This window comes from Chaetomium strumarium (assembly GCF_033439665.1).
Source record: "Chaetomium strumarium strain CBS 333.67 chromosome Unknown B0T15scaffold_3, whole genome shotgun sequence".
NCBI classification, from domain to species: domain Eukaryota; kingdom Fungi; phylum Ascomycota; class Sordariomycetes; order Sordariales; family Chaetomiaceae; genus Chaetomium; species Chaetomium strumarium.
Window position 1 is genome coordinate 116,246 of NW_026944431.1, and position 20,983 is coordinate 137,228.

At 58.7% G+C, this 20,983-nt stretch overlaps 5 protein-coding genes across 5 annotated transcripts; 1 reads left to right on the forward strand and 4 right to left on the reverse strand.

The window, feature by feature from the left end:
• Positions 1-1,002: 1,002 nt before the first annotated feature.
• B0T15DRAFT_501003 (uncharacterized protein) lies at positions 1,003-2,445 on the reverse strand. Its single transcript, XM_062867390.1, has 3 exons — positions 2,199-2,445; positions 1,745-2,134; positions 1,003-1,658 (listed from the first exon to the last, which is right to left on the reverse strand). Exons 2-3 carry the CDS (start codon positions 2,051-2,053, stop codon positions 1,089-1,091), a joined length of 879 nt encoding a protein of 292 aa, XP_062722077.1. The 5' UTR covers positions 2,054-2,134; positions 2,199-2,445; the 3' UTR covers positions 1,003-1,088.
• Positions 2,446-4,747: 2,302 nt separating this feature from the next.
• On the reverse strand, positions 4,748-5,282 carry B0T15DRAFT_136860 (uncharacterized protein). Its single transcript, XM_062861825.1, has 2 exons — positions 4,903-5,282; positions 4,748-4,843 (listed from the first exon to the last, which is right to left on the reverse strand). The coding sequence occupies exon 1, from the start codon at positions 5,176-5,178 to the stop codon at positions 4,915-4,917; it is 264 nt and encodes an 87-aa protein (XP_062722078.1). The 5' UTR covers positions 5,179-5,282; the 3' UTR covers positions 4,748-4,843; positions 4,903-4,914.
• Positions 5,283-9,555: 4,273 nt separating this feature from the next.
• B0T15DRAFT_526896 (uncharacterized protein) lies at positions 9,556-13,350 on the reverse strand. Its single transcript, XM_062868931.1, has one exon. The coding sequence runs from the start codon at positions 13,209-13,211 to the stop codon at positions 10,014-10,016; it is 3,198 nt and encodes a 1,065-aa protein (XP_062722079.1). The 5' UTR covers positions 13,212-13,350; the 3' UTR covers positions 9,556-10,013.
• A 404-nt stretch (positions 13,351-13,754) lies between these two features.
• B0T15DRAFT_136895 (uncharacterized protein) lies at positions 13,755-14,538 on the forward strand. The gene has a single exon (XM_062861826.1). It carries the CDS (start codon positions 13,896-13,898, stop codon positions 14,388-14,390), a length of 495 nt encoding a protein of 164 aa, XP_062722080.1. The 5' UTR covers positions 13,755-13,895; the 3' UTR covers positions 14,391-14,538.
• Positions 14,539-19,520: 4,982 nt separating this feature from the next.
• B0T15DRAFT_483712 (uncharacterized protein) lies at positions 19,521-20,887 on the reverse strand (the record flags this gene model as incomplete). Its single annotated transcript, XM_062866182.1, has 5 exons — positions 19,521-19,649; positions 19,701-20,172; positions 20,254-20,320; positions 20,386-20,608; positions 20,684-20,887. 5 exons carry the CDS (start codon positions 20,885-20,887, stop codon positions 19,521-19,523), a joined length of 1,095 nt encoding a protein of 364 aa, XP_062722081.1.
• Between the last annotated feature and the right edge of the window lie 96 nt (positions 20,888-20,983).

Genomic DNA, 20,983 nt, shown 5'->3' on the forward strand with positions numbered 1-20,983 from the left:
TACGTATATCCCGACCCCGATGGGGTGTGCTGTGAAACGTCTCGGGGAAGTGGCAGGGGGTCGTTGGCCGAATGGGGACAGGGGATATGAGAGAATTGGGGGTTAGGCCCACCTGCAAGGCTGGTTAGCATTGGCTACTATTGGATGAGCAGTGGAGCAGCACCTGGTAACCTGCAAGCAGGGAGAGAGAGATCGCCTCTCGCGGATCTTGGAGCCCCAGATCAGCTGCGCGGCAATTCACTGATCCCTGTGATCGAAAATACGACGCTCGGCCGCCGGTTGACGCGTGCGGCGATCAGGCCCCAAAAGAGGTGCGGGATGAATAGATACACCTCGCCCTCACAGGACAGAGCGCGATCCGGCCTCTCAAGGGCCGAAAGTTGTCCCTACCGGGGTGAGGAAGCTGGAGAGGTTCGGGACGGGGCCAGGTCGCAGATCGGCAGCCAGCCCGGACGGAGCTCAGGTAGGCAAGGGTTGGACAAACTTGCAGGGATGGCGCAAGAAGCCTCTATCGACGCGGGTTGGTTAGGCAGCTGCCGCTTTCAGCGCATTTGGGAATGCAGTGGGTACTGGATCGTCGTTGGGGGGAGGTTGGGGGGGATCAATTCCCGGGAACCCTCACCATCACGCTCCCCAATGCGTGCCGTGGTGAGGTTACATAGCATCTGTGATTCCCACTCATGTCCACTCCAGTGGCGGCACTGACCGCGGATCCTGTGCTGCTCGGCCTTCCAAGGGTCAAAAGCCCAAGATAGACGGCAACAGCCGTGGTGCCAGGCCACCAGCTGGAATCCAGCGGATCGAATCGGGCGCCTTCACGCCCAGTAGCCCGCAGAGCGAAAGAGTAGCATCCGAGCTTGGGCCAGCTGGCTGCATGAACCATGCAAAGAGAGGATGGTGAAATTCAAATAGGGTTGCATTGTATCGCTTGGCAAGACTTACAGCTGGTTTTCCTCTCCGAATGCAGCTCCTCCCGCAACTGATATGGCGTCGTTTTGTAATATCGGATGCCCTTCTTCCTTCCTTCTCCTTTCGACTTCGTCACAACGATGTTCTGTGTCGGCCCTAACTCCAAGAAGTCCAGTGCCTTAAATCGTGATGGTCCACGACAGGCTTTTCAGCTGCTCGATCGATCCGGCTCCGGGGGGAGGCCCAGGCGGCGACAAGCGAACGCGATGCCCGTCGACGTGGGATAACAACGAACGGCGCTGGCGCGGGAACTGGACGGTCCGCCACGCTGGTCGGTCAGGGAAACGAGCGTCGAGCCGGAGCGAGATAATCAGCTCGGACCTAACGAGTGATGGGATGTATCCGCATGCCGACGTAGTGTCGAATATATATCCACGGTCAACGATGGTTGTCGGGTAACTTGATAGCGGCACCATCGTCGTTCCTGCGGCTTCACCTGACCCCAATGTCGCCCAATTCGCTGCCCTGCCGTACTTGACCACGGCAGCATTCAAGCCGCAGATAAACTGCGGAAACAGCGAAGATCCCGGAAGGATGCGTCTACTGTTGGAGGCAGACGAGGAAACAGCTGTCGTGTGGCCCGGCGCCGGCCTGTGAAGCCCACGATGGGCGAGTGCGTGAGCGTCTTCAGGGATCAGGCATGATCGAGGTGGGAGAGCGCCGAGAGACCTCCGCACGTCGCTGCGCACCTGCGCCGTGAGGTTGAACAGAATTATTGCTTTGTGGTAACTACGGACGTAGTGCACGCACACCTGTCAAGCTGGCGATGATGCACAGGTGTCTGCGACTCTGCGCCGAAGTGGAGATCGCCCTCGGCGTGCCGGGATCGCATTGCCATCGTCGACGGAACCCGCCAGGTCGGCGTGTCCTGGGCCGTGGCTCCGGGAGGACGAGGGCCAGTGGCTGTGCGTCGTGGAACGTGGGTGGTCGAAAAAGAGGGCACTGGTTCCGAGGGTCGATCTCTGAACATGGCAACTTCTCCGATGGCGTGCACCGCTCTTCTTACAGCCTGGGGGCAGTCGACGTGGCAGATACATTTGCGGCGTGCCACGATTCCAAATGATAACGGTGCTGGGTTCGCCATTCCTCTCGTCGTCAGGAGTTCTTTGTTCTCGGCTTTTGGACGTCTAGTCTTGCAGATCCTCGAACCGTGCTTGTGCTGCGGCTGATGCTGTAATGTCAGTCGTCGGGACGTCCCGAGCCCTGTCCCAGCGCGGGGATATACATACAGTGCTTGGGTTGAAGGTTTCTCAGCGTCCATGGTATCTCAAGTGCAAGACTAGTAAAGATAGCAGCAGCGGTCATCCGATCCGTCGTTGGCAAAGGTTAAGGGACGAATCTTGCCGCAAGATCTTTCGGGCACTGCACTGTCTGCAGCGTACAATGTGCACCACATGATTGCAGTTCATCGTGGATGGTGTCTGCTTCTGAAGGTAGTTCAAAATTGAGGTGGGTGGTTCTTGCCATGAGTCGGCCTGACTTGTGGGAGCGCCGTGGCTCCTTCCTTAACACCTCAATTCCCCTGGACTCTCCCAAATCAGCCCCCACGACACCACGCACGCCACCACGTTCAAAGATCCCCATCATTGAAGCTGACCATCTCTTTCTCTTCCTGTCGCGCCAAACTGTCAGAGGTATGCGAAGCCCGAGGACGCGCCTGGCTCCGTTTTCTTCCATGAAAGCCCCCCAAATCCTCTTGATACCTACCTTTGGTGCTCTCCTAGCGTACCTGGTATGCATGCGTTCTGAATGCTTCCACAGCGCCGGATCTGAATCTGTACCTGATCTTCATCCCGTAGCAGGCTCAATCAAGATCATGCGGGAACCGATGCCTTTGGGGCGCACAATTCATTCTGGTGCTTCGATAATAGGTCCCATTGTCGCACAACCCACAGCAGAACGCGCACCAGCCCTTGCAGATTAATATGCGGAGAGCCGGTCACATTCCCGGTTAGGATAGCTTGCATAATCCTATCCACGCAAGCACACGATCTACGGCCGTACAAACGCATTCAGATTCGACGGCTTCCCGCGAACTGCTTTTCCCTTTCTGCGACGGCAAATCCATCGATATGGTCGGGCACCCGCGGGTACCCGCAGTTACATTGGATCCCAGTTTCTGAGCAGCACAATGTGCGCCATCGATCATGGATCCCGAGTCTCCAACCTCGCACAAGCCTGGTGCTGAATCTGGGCTACCGTTGCCGGGATCTCGGCAGTTCGCCCGCGCCACCACCGCCGTGTCGCAGATCTCGAATCCCCATGTGCCACATCGAGCCCAGGGCAAGGCTACCCTAGCGCCATGTTCAGAAGATTCAGCTTGGCTAGTATGTATTTCGCAGATTCAGGCACGGGACCTTCGCAGTTACCGGGAAGCTCACTCATCACCACACATCACCACTCACCAATGGCAGTGAGTAACGACGGCAGCGGGCACCAACGGCATTGGGTGCCGTACCGGTTCGCAGAGCTGACATTCAGCCTTTCCGGTAAGACCAAGCGTCTCTCAACCCAGCAACGCTCCCATAACAGCCTGAGACTCCCTGCGTCTTGGACCGGGAAAGTGACGGCCGATGAGCAGCGAATCTATCGCCTCAACAATCTTGCATCTACCAGGCGCGTCATCGCATAGCTTGATGTCTCTCGATATGCGGATGCCCTGCGGTGTGACACCGATTCACTGGGGATAAACCATAGCTTGCACGTCGTCCACCATCTCGATGCGGTCTGGCCAACTACACCCCTTTTTGACTCACCCGCGGACAGCTGTCAACCTCGCCGCGGGAGACTCACTGGGAAAGATCCAAGCCTATTAGTAGGATGATATCTGCGTATGCAAATGTACAGCGGCATCACGACGGTGGCAAGCACACCTCCACAGTTCAGACAAATCATGCTCTGTGCTGTCTGACGCCATGAGCATGTAAGGACTGAGAGGGACCCAATGTTCATTACTTCCTCTCCCCCACGCGCGCGACCGGGAGCAGCGATCGGTGCTGCAATATGGGGATTCAGGAACGGATGCCGGTAGCCAGCTGTGGTCACACGCAATCAAGGTCAAGATATTTTCGGCCAGTCTCCCCGGTTCCAAGATACGGTAGCCTTTTCTGCACCGATCTGCGAGTCGAGATTGTAACTTCTACAGTACTCGTCCGCAGATCGCCCTGGTTGATAGCATCTCCATTTTCAACATCTCTGAGCCCTGTTGCAGCGCGAACAGACTCAATCGACGTTACGTTACCCGGTCATGGGCTGCACAATGTGTAGCGTTACGCCCGTAGCCATTTTCACCAGCTGAGCAAGCATTCATGATCGGAAGATTTCGCACAGCCACCCGCCGTATGCCACGGGCCTGAGTAGGAGAGAAGTCTGTAAGCTGGAGCTGACCTGGGACATCCGAGCGGTGGTCCGGTACGTCGCCACTGGACGATGCAGGACCGCAGCAGCAGCAGAAATCAACACCCAATCCCCGGGGTGAAGCGGAATCATTTTGCTCTCCCGGTACCAACCGGCTGCCGCTCGTTCTGCCGCTAAATATCTAGCGCAGCCGCCCATCAGGCCCAACCTAGGACGACGGCGGCTTCCCACAGGGGGTTGAGACCTGGTTCTGAATCTGAACTGTCAGCCCGCCAGATCTCAGACATCAAACAGGGTGGGTCAAAACGACGCGGGGATGTCGGAGGCTGTCGAATGGCTGCATGAACCTCGCTTCACGGCCAAAGTCTTACCTGGGTCAGAGCTGTGTGGACTCCTACCATCAGCGTTTCGCGGTAGTTAAGACAACTATCTTAAGCCTCGGGAGAGTGGGCCTGACGTCGCCATGGGCATAGTGATGATGGCCTAGTATCCGAGTCTTGATGGAACGGTAAGGTTTCTGTGAACTCCTGCTCAGCCGCCCGGCCGTCGCTTGCACTGTCTCTGTACCGTACGAACCAGCTACTAACATCATTGGCCACGGTAGATTAAGCAGTTAACCAGGCCAAAAACATGGGCAGCCCACCAGAGCTGGATCGTGATGATGCCGGTGCCCGAAGCCGAACGCCGATAGCCGTTGTTGAGAAAGGTTGCAGCCAACAGGAAGTCTGGAACTCCGGCGAAGGACAGGGTGACTGATGCAAACACCCACACCGCTGATGGATCGCAGAGCGGTAACCTTTGAGGCTTTGACCCCCACCCCGCTGTCTCGAGATGACGGTTCCGAGCCGCCATACGTTCTACCTCACGATTCGTTGATACAAGTTTAAGAAATGCTGCGAGCCTTATGGGGTGGTTTCGAACAAGAGCGGTGACGCTTGGGTTATTCACCCACGACCGCACCGTGCGTTCTCGGGCAGCATTTTCCTGGAATCTCGCGCTCGCTGGTCTACCCAGGAAGTAAGGGGCCACGCGTCAACAGAGGAAACAACGTCGGGTTCCTATGTGGCGTTGCCAAGATCCGTCGACAATGAGCGGCTCAGAGCTGCGAAGCGGGATGAGCCTGACACCATTCCCATCATCTCGATCTACAAAAGGGCGTTCCATGAATACGGAAAACGCCATCAGAAGCTCACTCATTCGGCGCAGCGCCCACCACGATCCCGATTTCCACGCAGCCTCGGTCTGTTCTGCATTCGACCACCAGGAATCCTCTGTCTGCTAGCAGATATCACATTGAATATAGTACAGTGTTCCTGCACCATTACCATGCGATGCGATCACGATCTGCCCAAGGGATCGTTCTGTTGATTTTTGGGTCTCTGGGGCACCTTGTTTACCCCCTAGAGAATTTTGCACCCGCTCCCGGGGCGTGTCCTTAGATGCACCGCTGCCAGGGGCGCTGCAGTGATCGCCGACCAGGATAGGCCAACCTTGCCCTTTGAGGCTGGGGCCTAGCTGTTCCGATCTTAGCGGGTCCGCGCCATCAAAGTTTTCCCTGGTTCCCGGTGTCCTGGGAAAGCAAAAATGATCGCCCTCGCGCAAGAAAAAGACTCTCTCCATCGCGAACCGTACACGTGTACAATACACCAGTTCCAGCCTCTACTAGTGTAGGGAGAATCGCGGGCGAAGATCCAATATGAGCCCGGGAAACTGGCGGATTGGCTGATAGGGCATCTCGGCCGCCGCTTGGTCCCTCTCCTCTCCTCCCGTGTGTGCGTGTGCGTGTGTGAGGCGGTCAGACCGCCTGAGACGATCTCAACGGCCCGCAGTCAGACAATCTGGGCGGTCCACCCGTTGACGGCACTGGGGCTGTCTAACTCGCGAACCAACGAGCACATCCACCTCAACGCCCCAACGCCCCAGCGAACCTCAAGAGTTTTCGAGGCGCCCTCCGTCCGGGCCTGTGGCTTGCGAGGCGTTTGCATTTTATTTATTAGTACTGGTGCTCGTACAGGGAGCCAGAAGCAGCGACTCCCCTCTGCCGCGGAGGGGGCTGCCCGATTTTGATAGTCTTTCCTGTTGTGGCTCTTCTCTTCCCGAACTGTCCCCCCCGTTGTCAGCTGTCGTTTCTCGGACGGATTACATCTGTGGGCAGATGTAACAATACATTTTTTTTTACATGCATGCAGCGTTTCGTCACCACTCATCATCAGTCTTCAGCTTGGCCCAGCTCACCGGTCCACTCACGTGCGTTGTCCGCAGCGGGGGGAAGGAGGAGGGAAGAACAGAACAATGTGATAATGCCTACCTACCTTACCTAGGCACACTAGCACCGGCGAATCTCGTTTTCATGCGCGCGGAGGAGGAGAAGGGCCGGACAACGAAAACATCGGGCAGGTCGGGCTGCCGATCCTGCTTGGCGTAGAATCCCAATTTGGGCCCCTTGTCAGTGATCTGCCGAGCGATTTGCGTTCCTTCTCCTCTGGGGCTCGCATTTTTTCTTTGCTGTCCCTGTTGGGGAATGGCCCTTGCTGTCATGCAGCCGGCTTGTTGAGCAGCAACCTGCCGGGACTGTCACTCATCACTGTTGGTCGTTGGGCCTGCTACGCAACAGACTGAGAGGCGCTTGTCGTTTGGGCACGTTGACGTTGAGGGAGTTTACAATTGACCTCCCTGCCATGGCTTCAGTATAATCTTCCCGCTTCAACATGACTGGCTTCGATACGGACGGTGCGGTGCATTTCAAGGGTTCGGCGAGGCATCTTTGTGAACTCATCACAGATGCCTCTTACTCCTATTGGTGTCGGCCCCAAATTCCCACCATCCCATGCATCCTGCATCTGTGAAGCTGAGTAATAAGTAGGAACTGACTTTCTCAATGTGATGTCCTGGATGGAACTTACCGCGTGCCTTGTACTTATGTACTGGGCACTAGGCTGCATAGACACGTCGTGACGTGAAGAGGAAGGGTGGAGGTTGTTGATCCTCAGAGGAAAAACGAGACGCCAACATCGCAACCCGCTGAGAGGTTCCCTTGGTAGGTAGTGTACACTATGTACATACGGCGCAGGAATGGGAGAACCACCCAAGCACTTTCCGTGCCGTGAAACAGGCCGGCCTGGATCCCGATCGGGCCAACCTGGCGCCGGGCTCACGGCAAGCTAGCCCATTTCGTGTTCGCAAGAAGTAGGCTCGCACCAACGGACGGCAAAAGAAAGAAGGCGGTGTCCGATCCGGGAAAGCTTCACGGCGACGAGAGCGCCCCAACACATAACGGGATCCTCCCAGACTGCTAATACTGTGGCCTCTCAACGCCCCTAGCGTGTCCTGTCATCGGAGGATTTCTGTTCCCCAGCTAAGTAAGACCGTGCTATCGTGCCCGGTGTTATCTCTGCTGCACACAATGCTAGACAGATCCATGGTCAGTCTTCTCTCGGGGTTGGCATTAGCCGCCCCGGGCAAGCCAGAGCGGCAGGCGTTGGGAGGCACCGGGCCCCATCGCAGACCCCAACCCACTGTCTCAGCGTCTCTTAGTCTTGGGTTGCGGCCCCCCGGGGGGGGGGGGGGGTTCTGTACATACAGTACTGTACAGACAGTAATAAACACAGTGCCTGGTGCACACTGTCAGAGCAGGACGTGCTCAATTGGCTTCCCGTGCTCCAACACCGAATCCACCCCTGAATAAACGCCCGGTTAATGGGTAGACATAATGCCAGCAATCCTCTCCGACATCTGGTCAAGCCATCGCTGCCGTGACCAAGCAGTTTCTCCTTTGACTTTAGAACAAGAGAGGGACTTACAGGTGCTGCCGGTGTCCGTTTAAGAATACCGGAGGCCAGACACACCTTTACGAAATGTCACTGCCCAGGGATGAAGGCAACCCATCCAGTGGCGCGGTATTTCTTTCTTTCATCCATGCCCCCTCTCAGCTGACTATACAATACATGCCGAGACACAGCACGATGGAACAGGAGGAGTTTGTTTCTTACGGGAGTTACCCCAGCCAGATACAGACTACCTAGGGCAGCTCCCATCCCGCCGCAGGCAGGCAGGAAATGATGGAATTTGCCGGTTCTCAACAACCTCCAGCTCGAAGACCCCTTCGGGCCGGACGTTGGCCTGCAAAAAAGGGGGGGTTGCCCTTCGGATACAGCACTTCCCCTGTATCTGTAGCCACCATAGTCGGACATTTTGCCCTAAAAGAAGGATCAAACATCGTATGATGGCGCTCATGTCGTATGCTGGAGTAGGCATGCATGGGTCAACCATGGTGTGGGCGGTGAGCAGTTGTAGTACAGGACTACGTAAGTACTAATGAGAATGGGACCGCGGGAGAAGCTGCCTTGCGGGGGAGCGGGTATGGGACGCATTAGTAATGCTAGAATATGTAGACTGCTAGCAGTACCTAACTCTCAACCTCTCTCCCATAAGTACTACTACTACTTACTAGTACTAAGTAGTCATGTTCGGATCAGAGAGAAAAGGACAGTCGACATGTTTCCCATTTGCCCCTTCTTGTATTGAAAAGCCAACTAGAAACGCTCCCTGGCTACCAGCTATGAGATGTTCGAACAAGTTTACCTCTGGTTCTAGGCCCAAGCCGGAGCCAACGGTTCTTGATGGTCGCCTAACACACAAACCGCTCTCCGAGTCATTTGCATCCCATGTATGTATATGCACTTCAAGAAAAGATCGGAAGCTGTTCCCCAGCCAGGCCCCATTCCACCATCGGGCCGTGATCCGATCCCCGATCACGGACCCGGTACGCCCGTCAACAAAAAACGAACATCGGATTTGAAAGGGATACCTAGGGTCCTAATCATCGGAAAGCCCAGAGAGTAACAAAAGACAGCCTGAACAGTGAGCAAACGCGGCAAAGCCTCCGGAGTCCGGACCCGAGAGTCGATAGACCCTATATGACATAAACCCGGCACGGGTATGCATACCTATACAACCTCTTTGGGAAGCATTGCCCGAGATGTCCAACCAACCAACCACAAGTTCACAACCACAACGCGTGAGCGTGCATGACTCGTGTTCGATACATCATACGGGGGAATGAATCGAATCGGGAAGGTAGGTAAGGTAGAGTCGGATTCGGGACTCGGGGTTCCTTCTACTTCTCTGCTGTCCTTCGGTCGGTCGGTCGGTCTCGGGCTGCCGGGGAACTTGATCTCCGGATAGGCCGGTCGGTGGTGACGACGGTTGGGGGCTGCTGGCTGGTGTTAGATTTAGGCTAGGGTTCCTTGTCTTTGCTTTTTTTCCTTCTCTACCTAAGACTTTTTCTTTCCGGTCTGTAGGCGTGAGGAGTCGGAGACGTTGAATACGACACAACTGCCTGACTCACTTACTCTCTCATTCATTGACTCGCGAGGGGTTTGAAAGCGTTGACTGTCGAGGGGTTGGATAAGCGCTGCGTGTCTCTGTCTCGAAACTTCCAACCGCCGCACATTCGTGATCTGACACTTTGAAGCACTCAGATAGATACCTAGCTAGGACGCAAGTCTTTTATCGAGACAATCCTTCTGCATTGCTGACTTCGACGTCAAGTGAAACCAGCAAAAGAAAAGCAATGGATGTCCCAAAGAAGCTTGTATCTAGAGTCGCCAAGTACCCTGCTACTATTACAACAAAATTCATTTTCTCTCCCGACAAACATTCAAGGTGCTCGTAGTAAAACTAAAACATCACCGCAGCCCCTCCAATAACCCAACAAGCCTCTCCCACTCCTCACTCCCCTCCCAGCTCTCCTTGGCCTTGCCCATGACACTCCGCACCGCACTCCGCGCCTTCCCCTTCCACTTGGGCCCGATCTCGGCCACCAGCTCGCCATAGTTTTCCAGCATCGACACGAGCTCGTCCGTGCGGTCCACGACCGTCTTCCAGCCCTCCCTATCCTCCAGCCAGTTCGTCGTACCGTCCTTCTTGTCCGCGTTCCCACTACTACTACTCGAGGGCAGCAGCGACCCACCGCCACCAAGCGATCCCCCCAAGGCAGCGCGCCACGCTCGCTCGGCGGCATCCACGGCACCGGCGTAATCTCCGCGCCACACCCGCTCGCGGGTGACCAGCTCCCAGAGGTCGGAGCGCGCCGTGATGACGGGGACGACGCTCCTCTCCAGAAACTCGCACACGGCCCGCTGCTCGGTACCCCGCGGCAGCTCGTCCAGCGACGTACAAGACGAGGATGGCTTGCTGTCTTCGCGGGAAAGCAGAGCCTCGTTGACAAGCAACCGGAGCACGTCCACATCCAGCGCGTCTTCGGTGGCGCGGATGCGCAGGACGTTGCGCAGCCCCAGAAGCAGGTCTGTCACGGGCGGCGGGCGCAGGCGCGAGGCGAGGGTGATGACGTTGTCCCAGATGCGCCAGTTGTCGCGGGCGATGTTGGCGCCGCGCTTGTACGCGGCTAGCGCTTGCGAGAGTAACGTGGAGGGGTCGCGTTGGGAGGGCGAGGGTTGTTGGGGTGTAGCGGACTCGTAGACCTCCTCCTCCTGGTTGTCATCGTTTGATTGCTGCTGTTGTTGTTGTGGTTGTGAAGTGCCTTTCTCCTTCTGCCGCTTGACTTCCTCAGCGCGCTCCAAGTAGAGACTGAAGAGGGCGCTGCCGAGGTTGCTCCACGTGCGGGCGTCCTCGCCACCGACGACGTCGTTGGCCGCGGCAATGGCGCGCTGATACGCCTCTGCGGCGGCGGCGACATCGCCCAGACGCAGGTTGATGTCTCCTAGCCGATTCCACAGCTCCGAGCTCAGGCGGTTGACGGCGACGGCCTTGCTGTAAGCCTCCCTTGCGCGTTGCAGGTTCTTTTGTGCCAGGTAGTACTCGCCCAGCGACCGCTGCGCCCGCGCAAATCGATGCTTGGAGATCTCCCACGCCCGCTCGTAGTGCGCCGGCTCGTTCTCGATGTCTCCGAGAATGCACCACAGGCGCGGCGCATTGGGCGGCGACGGCTGGCGTTCGGGACCGTGGTAATCCGCCTCCTTGAGTTCGTCGAGATCGACCTCTTCGTCCTCATCTACCTCGTCAGAGCCAGGCTGTTGCCCCGCCGACGTGCCTGTCCTGTGGAACAACCGCCAGCGCAGCACGGCCTTGGCCTTGGCCTCGCCGCCGCTGCCGCGCCCGTCCTCGTCGCCGGCGGCCGCGGTGCTGGCATAGCAGACAGCGACCTCGGCCCACAGCCGGAGCCGCTTGAAGATCTCCAGTGCCGAGACGAGCGACCCGACGCTGGCCCACGAGTGCGCGAGCTCCGACTCGAGGTGCCACCTCGGCGGCGAGCTCAGTGCGTGGATGTACTCGAGACGCACCTGTGCTGGGGCTGTCTCGGTCGGTTTCGGGGCGGGGAGGAAGGATGTCGGCTTGTTGGCAGGCTTCTTCGCTTCGTCTCTGTCTGCGGGGCTGATCTGGATGTCCGGAACAGGAGGCTGTGACGAACTCCCATCCTCGCTAGACTCTGTGCTGGTCTCCGCGGCCGGCTGTGTCGTGTCGACGACTACCTGGTCCACCACGGCCTGCATCTGCAGCACGCCCCGCTCGACGGTCCTGCTCCGGTGCACCTCGATTCTCGACCGCACTAGCAACGCATGCGTGTAAATCTGCCAGTTGGTCGACTTGTCCGCGATGACACGGACGGCAAAGGGCAGCACCTCCTCCGCCGTCAGCGAGTCAGCCGGCGAGAAGGCATCCTTCAGCGTAGCCTCGGCGAGCAGGATGATCTGGTCGAGCGGCGACAGCTGCGGCTGCTCATCCGGCGGGAGGTCCTTCAGCGGCGCGGGCAGCTCGGACTTCCCCTCATCCTCCTTTCCGCGCTCCTCCTTCGTAAACTCGAGATTCTCAAGCAGCGTGTCGTCGTTGAGCGCCAGCGCCAGCGGTTTCGCCTGCCCGGCCCCCTCCTCCCCGTTGTTCCGCATCTGCAACCCCTCCCCGCTCTTCGCCAACACCACCAGCTGGCTGATACTCTTCTCCTGGAACCGCGTCCGCTTGCCCATCGCGCCAGACAGCGCATACACGAACCCACTCAACTCGGCCGCCCTGCGCAGCGCCTCCTTCGCCTTCCCATCCTGGCCCAGCATGATGTGCACATTAGCCTTCTCAACCAGAAACCGCACCTTCTCCCCCACTTCTCCTTTCCCTTCCACCTCCCTCTCCACCTCGCTCAACCCCTTCTCAATCCGATCCTGCAGGCTCGGCACATCGCACCACGCCGCGCTCTTGTTGAACACCGACCCGGGCCCGAGACTGGGCTGCGTCAGCAGCTTGTAATGCCAGACATGCACCCTTAGGGCGCGCCAATTTTTCTGCGACCTCCCGTCCCCCTCCCCCTCCTCCTCTTCATCCTCCTTACTAGCAGTAACAAAAATAAACCTGGCCAGCCCAAACAGCTCCACGTGCGGCACGTGCTCATACACCTCGACACCATCCACCTCGAGCGTGGCGAGACACGCTCGCTTCAGCTGTCGGAGACTATTACTAGTACTAGTAGTAGTACTGATAGTAGAAGAAGAAGACAAGTGCAGGAGGAACCGGTCCCGCACCTTCGCCGCCCGCTGCTCGTCCAGCACAGGACCCGTGACATTCGCCTGGAGGAAGGCGTGCAGCGCCGCGAGGCCGACAGCCGTGCGGTCCCTAGGGGAGACTACTTCTTCTCTTCTTCTTCTGCTGGTGCTACCGTTCGTGGCGCCGTGGTCATCGCCAACCCCTCCGCCAGTGGTACTTGTACTTGTACCATTGCTAGCTGCAGATGGTGCAGATGTGGTGGTGGTGGTCAGAGATACCGGCGGCAGTGACGAAACAAACTCGTCGATGAGAGAGCCCCCCTGCTCACTCAGGAGGACGTCGAGGTAGCGGCCGGACTGAAGCCAGTCGGTCAGTTGGGCGGAGGAGGGATCCATGGGTGAGGCTCGGTTAGGACCAGAGATAGAGTGTAATAAAAAAAACGAAGGATTGTATGCACTGGTTTCGGGAAACAGAGAAAAAATCTCATCCCATGGCTCAAGATGCAAAGCTGGACTACACACAGTTCGGCCAGTCACTGACGGATGGAGGGGCAATCCAAATTTCTTCGGGTGGGCAATTGGAAATCATGGCGGGGCTCTCGATGGAGGGGTTGCTCACCGATAAGATAAGCCCCTGACCCCTGGGCCATCACATCCATCCACAATCACTCACCGAAAAGCATAAACACAGACATGTTTAGTTCCATACAATATATGCCTACTACGCTACACGCTCGGTACCATACATGCCTAACACAGGTAGTAGTACTCCTGGGATCCTCATATCCATCCACCTAGACAATCTTCATCCCTCCTCCCGCGCACACGCAAAGAGCAGCAAACCATAGCCGATCCCAGGGTACTCAGTCACACTCCGTATCATGAGCAAGAACATCCTATTTCTTACCCTTGTTCTTCTTGCTCGGGACAACACGGAAGCCAGCAATCTCGGACTCCTTAGGTGCTTGTGCTGCAGCGGCACTGCCGCCCTTCTTGGCAACCTCGCTCCAGCCGCCGTTGTTGCCGCTGCGGCCGTCGCCGGCCGCCGACGAGCCCGCGGGCAGCTCCACCTTCTCCAGGATGCCCTTGTCGGCGAGCTTCTTGCGGCGCACAAACTCCTCGCCAAAGTGGCGGCCGTCCATGGTCGTGCTATACGCGTACACGGCCTCGGCCAGGATCGACGGCTCGAGCGGCATCTCCAGCAGGCCAGCAGCGAATTGCTCGACTGGAAAAAAGACAAATTGGTTAGCTAGTGCATGCCACACGATGAAAATAAAACGTAGACTCACTATCAGGGACCCCGTTAAGGCCACGCTCCAGCTCGCGGTGCAGCCACTTCTTGAACTCCTCCATGGCCGCGTCCTTGGCGTCCTTGAGCGACGTCTGCACCGGCTTCGGTGCCGGCTTGGCGACGGTAGGGACCGGCGACGCCTTGACGTTGCTCATGCTAGAAGAGCGGCTCTGCACTGCCGGGCCCGTCGGAACCTTGACCTTGCCGCCCGCCCCGACAGTCGCCCATCCGCCGCCTTGGCTGGCCTGGGCTGCCGTGGGAGACACGAGCGAGGCGGGCGTTGACACCTTGCCAGCGAGGTCCGCATAGCGCTTGCCCATCGTGGACGGCGCCGGTGTGCTGGCCTGCGACGCGGCCTCCTTGGCCTTCTGCTTGCGGAGCTCTTCCTCGCGCTGGATCTCGGCCAGCGTCTTCTTGGAGCCGCTGTTTGCGGGACCCGCACCGGCCGCCTTGAGCGCGCCAGGTTGCTTCCACGGGCTACCGGCGGGAGCCCCCACAGGTGATCCAGTGCCCCAGGTGCTGTGGGCTGGCAGGCCCGAGTTGAGAGCGGCGGCCGCGGCCTTCTCGCGCTCACGCAGCGCTATAGCCTCCTGCTCCAGAGCGGCCTTTTTCGCCGCAGCAGCAGCCTCCTCCTTCTTGGCCGCCTTCTTGGCCTCGGCTTCCTGGATCTCCTTGAGGCTCGGGCCCTTCTGTATCTCGGCACTCGCCCACGGCGCAGTGGGGGGGGGCGCGAGGGCGGCCCCGTCAGACGTCGTATCCGGAGTGCCGGTTGCCGACCGCTCACCATATCTGGCCGGCAGGTTCGAGGCGGGACGCTGGGCCGTCGGCGCGGCGAGAGGCATACCCTGCACCGGGGGAGGGAAAGGCATCGGAAGACCAGACGGCTGCGGCGGCTGCGACGGCTTTGCGTTGTCGGCCTGCGTCTTACGGACCTTTTCGGTAAGCGTCATCTCGGCCTGCGCGCTTGCCTTCTTCCCCTCGCCAGTTTCATTGGTGCTGCTTGCGGCCTGCGTAGCAGACATGGCTACTGCAGCTGCCTGCTCGACCTGCTTCGTAACGTCTTCCTTCGTGTCGGAAGCGCCGGGCGCGTGGGTTCCGCCGGCTACAGCTGCTTCCTCGGCATCATGCTGTGCCCGCAGCCTTTCAAACTCCTGCATCCTGTCCCTGAAGCCCTCCGCGTCCTTTTGGAGCTGATCCGAAGTCGGAAGCTGGCTGCGCAGCCCGTTGTTCTCGCCCACCGGAGCCCCAACGGCGCGTGAAGCGGGAAAGACACCCGGCAGGCCGCCGGTTGCCTGCAGACTTGCTAGCATCTGTCGCTCGCTGAAATTCAGGTCAGGGGCGAAGAGATCCGTGCCACCTCCGATAGGTGCCTGAATGGGGCCAGGCGCCATGGCTGTGGTCGTGTCGAAAAAACCGCCGCCCGGGGCAATGGGGCCCAGGGGGTGCTGAGGCGTCATTCGAATCGGTGAAGCCACGCTCCCAAAGCTCGGTTGGCTCTGCAGGCTGTGGGCGCTAGAATGGTGATGGAGTCCGCTAGGCAGACCGGGGCGGATCTGAGCCGGCCCCGCGCCAAACGGGTGGTGATGCTGCTGAGCAAGCTCCCGTTGCCGAGCCTGGAACATCTGCTCCTCTTGCTTCCGGCGCTCGAGCTCGTTCTGCTGCTGCGCGGTCAGTGTGCGCCCGAAGGACGGGAACGCCGACGGGAGGGGGGGGATCGCCTCCGAGCCCGAGGCGAAGGGTCCTGGCGAGGGGTCCTCTCCATGCGGGATTCCCATCTGCGGAACAAGGAACGGCTCCCGGGAGTTTCCTATGCGCCGGATGAGTTGTCCAAGAGGTTCGAAGTCGGGATCCTCGACCCGTTTGACACGGAGGTCGGGACTGAAGAAGTTGCCCTTGTACCAATCGTTCATTTCCAGGCCCGTAAACGGGCCCTGCGTGTTTCCCTGCGGATCCAGGTAGACCCAGCGCATCCGGTCCGGATACACCATCGTTAGCGCCAGCCCTGGGTGGGCGGCTGACAAGGTAGACGGGAACGACGGACCGCCTGTGGTAATCGGGAAGGACTGGGCTTGGGTAGTGGAAGTAAGGCCGGCCTGGGCTTGCTCGGCAGTAGAAAAGGCCGTGACTGTTCGGCTGGAACCGGGATCCGCGGGCGCGAAGAGATCCTGAAAGCCGCCTCTCGGAGGCCGTTGCGGGCTATTGGTCTCGCGAGGCGGCAGGCCGATTGTGCTCCGGCCAATGGCACCTAGAGGGTTGGTCTGCGAGAGGTCAGGAATCGAGTCGCTCAGATTCTCTTGATCGTGACCGTGCATCTGCGCCTGCATGGCCGGTGGAAAGAGGGACTCGAGCTTGCCACGGCCCTGTCTCGAGGCACTCGGAGGTGCAAACACACCGCCCAGGCCGGGAAAGCCGGGCGACGGAAGATCGGTCAAGGGGCTGTAGAAACTAGCCCCGAAGCCATTCTGGAACGGGCCGCGCTCGCGGTCCGGCGTGCCGAGCGAAGGTCCAGCGGGCCATCCCGAGAGAGGAAGCCCGAAGCCCTTGGCACCAACGCTGGACGTCTGGCTCCGGTCACTACCCTCGAACGCTGCGGCGCCAAACGAGCGGGGAAACGTGCCGAACCCTGACTGCTGCTCGGGACCGGCCCCAGTCTGAGCGCCATGGCCTTCCTCGCTGCGCTCGGCCGGAGGACTGCGAAAGGGGTTCGTCTCGGACGGGCTAGCCGGGCCGTTTCCAACCCCCTGAGTATGAAGACTGAGCCCAGCCATGCCGAAGTCGCCGGCATTTCCCTTGACAGGCGTGTCGAAGACCCCGCCGCGTTGGGTCTGAGCAGCTGTGGTTGGCGGGCTGTTATTGTCACGGGTCCCGATCAACAGGGAGTTGCCAGACGGGCCACTGTCGCTCGCGAAAGGGTCGGTGTCCGTCCGCTGACGGGGCCGCCAGCTGGAGGCATCGCTGGGCTTCGGACCCGCACTGTCCAACGGGTCCTTCGGAATGAGGTGGGCAAGACGGCTGCCTCCAGTGCCGAATCGCTTGTCTCCGATGCTCGGGGTCGGCAGCGCGAAATTGCCAAAGGCACCACCGATGCTGCTTGTGGTCACGGCTCCGGACGTCGGTCCCCAAAGCGATTGACCACTGAATGCCGACGCACCGGTCGTGTTGCTGCGAGGCAAGGCAAACGGAGTATTCCTAGCGGGGGTGGTTGTTGCATCACGGGCATTCGGATCCTCCTCGGGTTCGTCCGATATGGGCCCCTTCAGATCGGTGTTGCGGCGGGACAGCCAGGGTTCCTCCCGGGACGACCTATTCGCTGTGGGAGACGCCGTAGGAAAAGGGTTGGTATCCGTCGTCTCCCGCCGGCGGGTGCCCGGGCGAGAGGTGGCGGACGGGGACGAGGTCTGGTAGCTGGCGGCATTTCCGATACTAACCGAAGTCTTCCGCCCATTGATTCCCCCAGCCCCTGCGTGGTTCCCGTCCTTGTTCTGCAGGGGCGGCTTCATAGTGGAGTTCACATCAGTAGCAAACATCTCGCGCTCCTCCGCCGACATCTCCTCGAAACTGATGGGTTTCACCGTGCCATGCGAGTCCCAACAGACGCTGGGGTCCTGCGGGACATGAGGCGAGTCAGACGTCTTGCCCCAAGGGCGAGCGTGGCTCCCATTCATCTGCGCAGGGTTCCAGGTCGGCTCCAGGAGGTCGGATGGGTTGATCTGCGAAGGCTCGAAATCGTTCTTGTAAATGTTCAACAGCTCTTCCTTGGTGTAGCGTAATCCACTGGGCGAGTCATACGCCGAGGACAAACTCTGCGAGGACATGGAAGGATATTCGGTAGCGGCGGGTTGCGACGCGTCGGCCGGACTCGCCGTGGCGGACTGGTTGAACGGGGTGGTCGAGGCGCGGCGGAAGGTTCTGGTGCCGTTTGAGCGTGGCCTATCACAGGGTTTCAGCACTGATCGAACGCGATAGTCGGCTATTGCAGGAACTGGAGGATGCTTTTCCATATGCACCCGGTGAGGTCACGTCGCGACTGGGAAGAAAACTCGTATCTGCTGAATGAAACACAGTAGAGGTGGCGGGGAGCAGTGTGGAGAGGTGCAGCCCATGCACCCCATATCAAGGGACCAAAGAAGGACGCAACGCCAAAGGGATCGGTTTGGACGGCGACTTACCATTCACCACTCCCAGAGCCACGCGCAGAATCACTCCGTCCAGCGACCCTCAGGTTCTGGCCAGCGGCGGCGGAGGCGAAGCTTGATGCGAGTTGCGTCATGTTGTACCGTTGTGCGGGCAATACGTCGCAGGAATGCCAATTGCCGCGGAGGATGGATAAGTTATGTAAGTAGGTAGGACTGTGCGAGCGCTGGGGCTGAAGCTGCAGGTAAATGTTGTTGCGGTTGTGGAAGTGAGGTTGATTCGTCTCAGGACAGCGGAGAGGCAGAGCTTCCCTTTTTTGCATTGCAAAGTTTCGAAGACTCGAGGTCAGTGGAAGGTTGATGCCAAGGAGGACCCACTTGGGGCGACGCAACGTGACCTGGCCCGTGACCGACTGCTAAAACCTAGAACGAAACCATGCACCGCGCTACCAATTAATAAAGTTGAACTAACAGATTTAACACAGTACTATGACTAAATCACGATGAGTAGGGAATAAGATCAAAGGTTGTCCCGACAGCGTTAGAGATAAGAGCAGAGTATGGAAGTAGAATAAGAAGTATAAGTGTAATAAGCACGAGATGAGGAACTTATACGATAGTTTGGCTACCTTGGGTGATGAACACCAGAGAAAGTGCACCTGTGACGATGCTTTTTGGTCGAGGTGCGGATCCCCTATGCAGCACTCGATTCCCCACCTCACACACACGCGTCTCAACTATCACATGCATGCCCGGGCCTCTCAGCTGGCAGCCCAAACACATCAACTCGCTGAATTTATTATTTAACCCAGACGGGTTGGCAGAGCGATCCGATGAATATCTGACCAATGATGCAATCATCCCCGGGCATCCTTCTCGCCCAATATCTCCATCATGATCTCGATCTCTTTCGTCAACCAGCTACCTCGGCGTGAATGTCTTGACGTAGGGCTGAAGTAAGGCTTCCCTTGCGAAGGTCTAGACCATACCATTCTCGATCTGTCCTGGGCCAGCGTTGAGACGCGCATCCACTGACGTCGACGCTTCTGGGTCTGTTTTCTGTGGCTTGCAGGAGTCGCTACTGTTATTAGGGGCCAGGCAGCATTCACACACTTCCTCGATCGATCTTGTCGTGGCCCAAGATCTATCTGTCATGGCTCCGTCACCATCCACCTACTTTTCCAGGTGTCCGAGGGTTCCATTAGCCACCACCAAACCACATGGACGAGCACGGAAAACAGCAAAATCATCGCTTGTTGTCTTTTCTGAACATTATGACCGTCACACCGCCAGCCCCACCTCTCCATGGTCTCCGACGACGGTGTTCGATCCGCTCTCCAGATCAGGAAACTCTTCGCTGGACTCGTTACCGTCCTTCCCAACACTGTCCGTCCTCGCCGCAATGCTGCCCTTTCCCCAGGACTCGTTCAACATCGCGCTCCCAAGACTGTCCATGCGTACCGCCGCCTCGCCGCACGTCATCGACCGGCCCCTGTCCGACCGCGTGCGCTGCCCCACCGTCGGGGACCAGGTGTCGGTGAGATCCACGACAGTGTTCCTGCTCCGCCAGAACTTGACCAGCGCCTTGAGCCACGGCACGCAGCCGCAGATGACACCCAGCTGGACCTCGACGGCGGTCCACAGCCACAGGTTGAAGCCCTCCCATGTGATGTCGTACGTGCCGTCCACGACGTAGTGCACCCAGTAGGTGCGGATGCAGGCGGCGAAGACGACGAGCAGCCCGACGCTGAAGAGCACGATCAGCGCGAGGCGCTGCGAGAGCGGCAGCTTGGCGCGGTACAGCGACGGCAGCGGCAGCACCCACACGAGGAAGTCAGAACAGATCGTCGTCGCCGCGTGGGCGATCAGCGGGGGGCCTTCCGCGGTGCAGTCGTGCGCGTTGCGCAGGAGGTCCCAGTAACTCGACAGCGGGCTATTTAAGAGGGGGGGAAAGGCTTGTCAGTCGGTTCCTAGCCTCCCTGGAGACTCTCTCTCGTTCTCATTCCTCACTTACCTGCACTGGGCAAATAAAAAGATGAAGAAGGTGACGCTAGACAGAGCAACCCACCAGATACCCACGACTAAGTACGTTGCAGTATGTTAGCAATCGTTTCTCCAACGGAATGCCTGCCAAGACCTGACATACAAGTCATGCGTCGAAACCGCGAGTTCTTCGGCGACAGCCGTAGGTAGCTGACGAGGATAGAGATCTTGGCGAGACAGGTCGCCAGGATGAACAGCGCCTGGACGGCAAACGAGATCTGTCGCCCGGCAACCATGGTGTCGATGCTGAGGTCCCAGACGTGCATATCCCAGCCGTACCGGTCGTACGCCAGGAGAACACAGGTGGTGACGCCGATGGCGAAGGTCTAAGTCGTCGTGCGGAATGAGTTAGTCTAACCGACCGTCGAAGGAAGTCCACCCAGAGTTAAAGCACGGCCTACCTCCGCAGCCACCATCAGCCAGTCGTCCAGCTCGACCTTGGCGCTCATGGTACCCATTCTGACGTAGAGGCGCAGGCCAACACACGCGACGGAGACGGCCAGGAAGATGGACTCGATGATGATCAGGGCAGGGCCCCGGGTCGCCGGGTCGGTGTAGTTTGGTGTCGGCCATGAGGCTATCACCTCCGGGGGTGGGAATCTCATGCTGTCTGTCGCAGGTCAAGACGGCGAAGTGCGTTCCTCAAGTTGGAGAGTCTGTAGGAGTGACCCGGCTTGTTGACCGTTGTGGCCAACGCACGC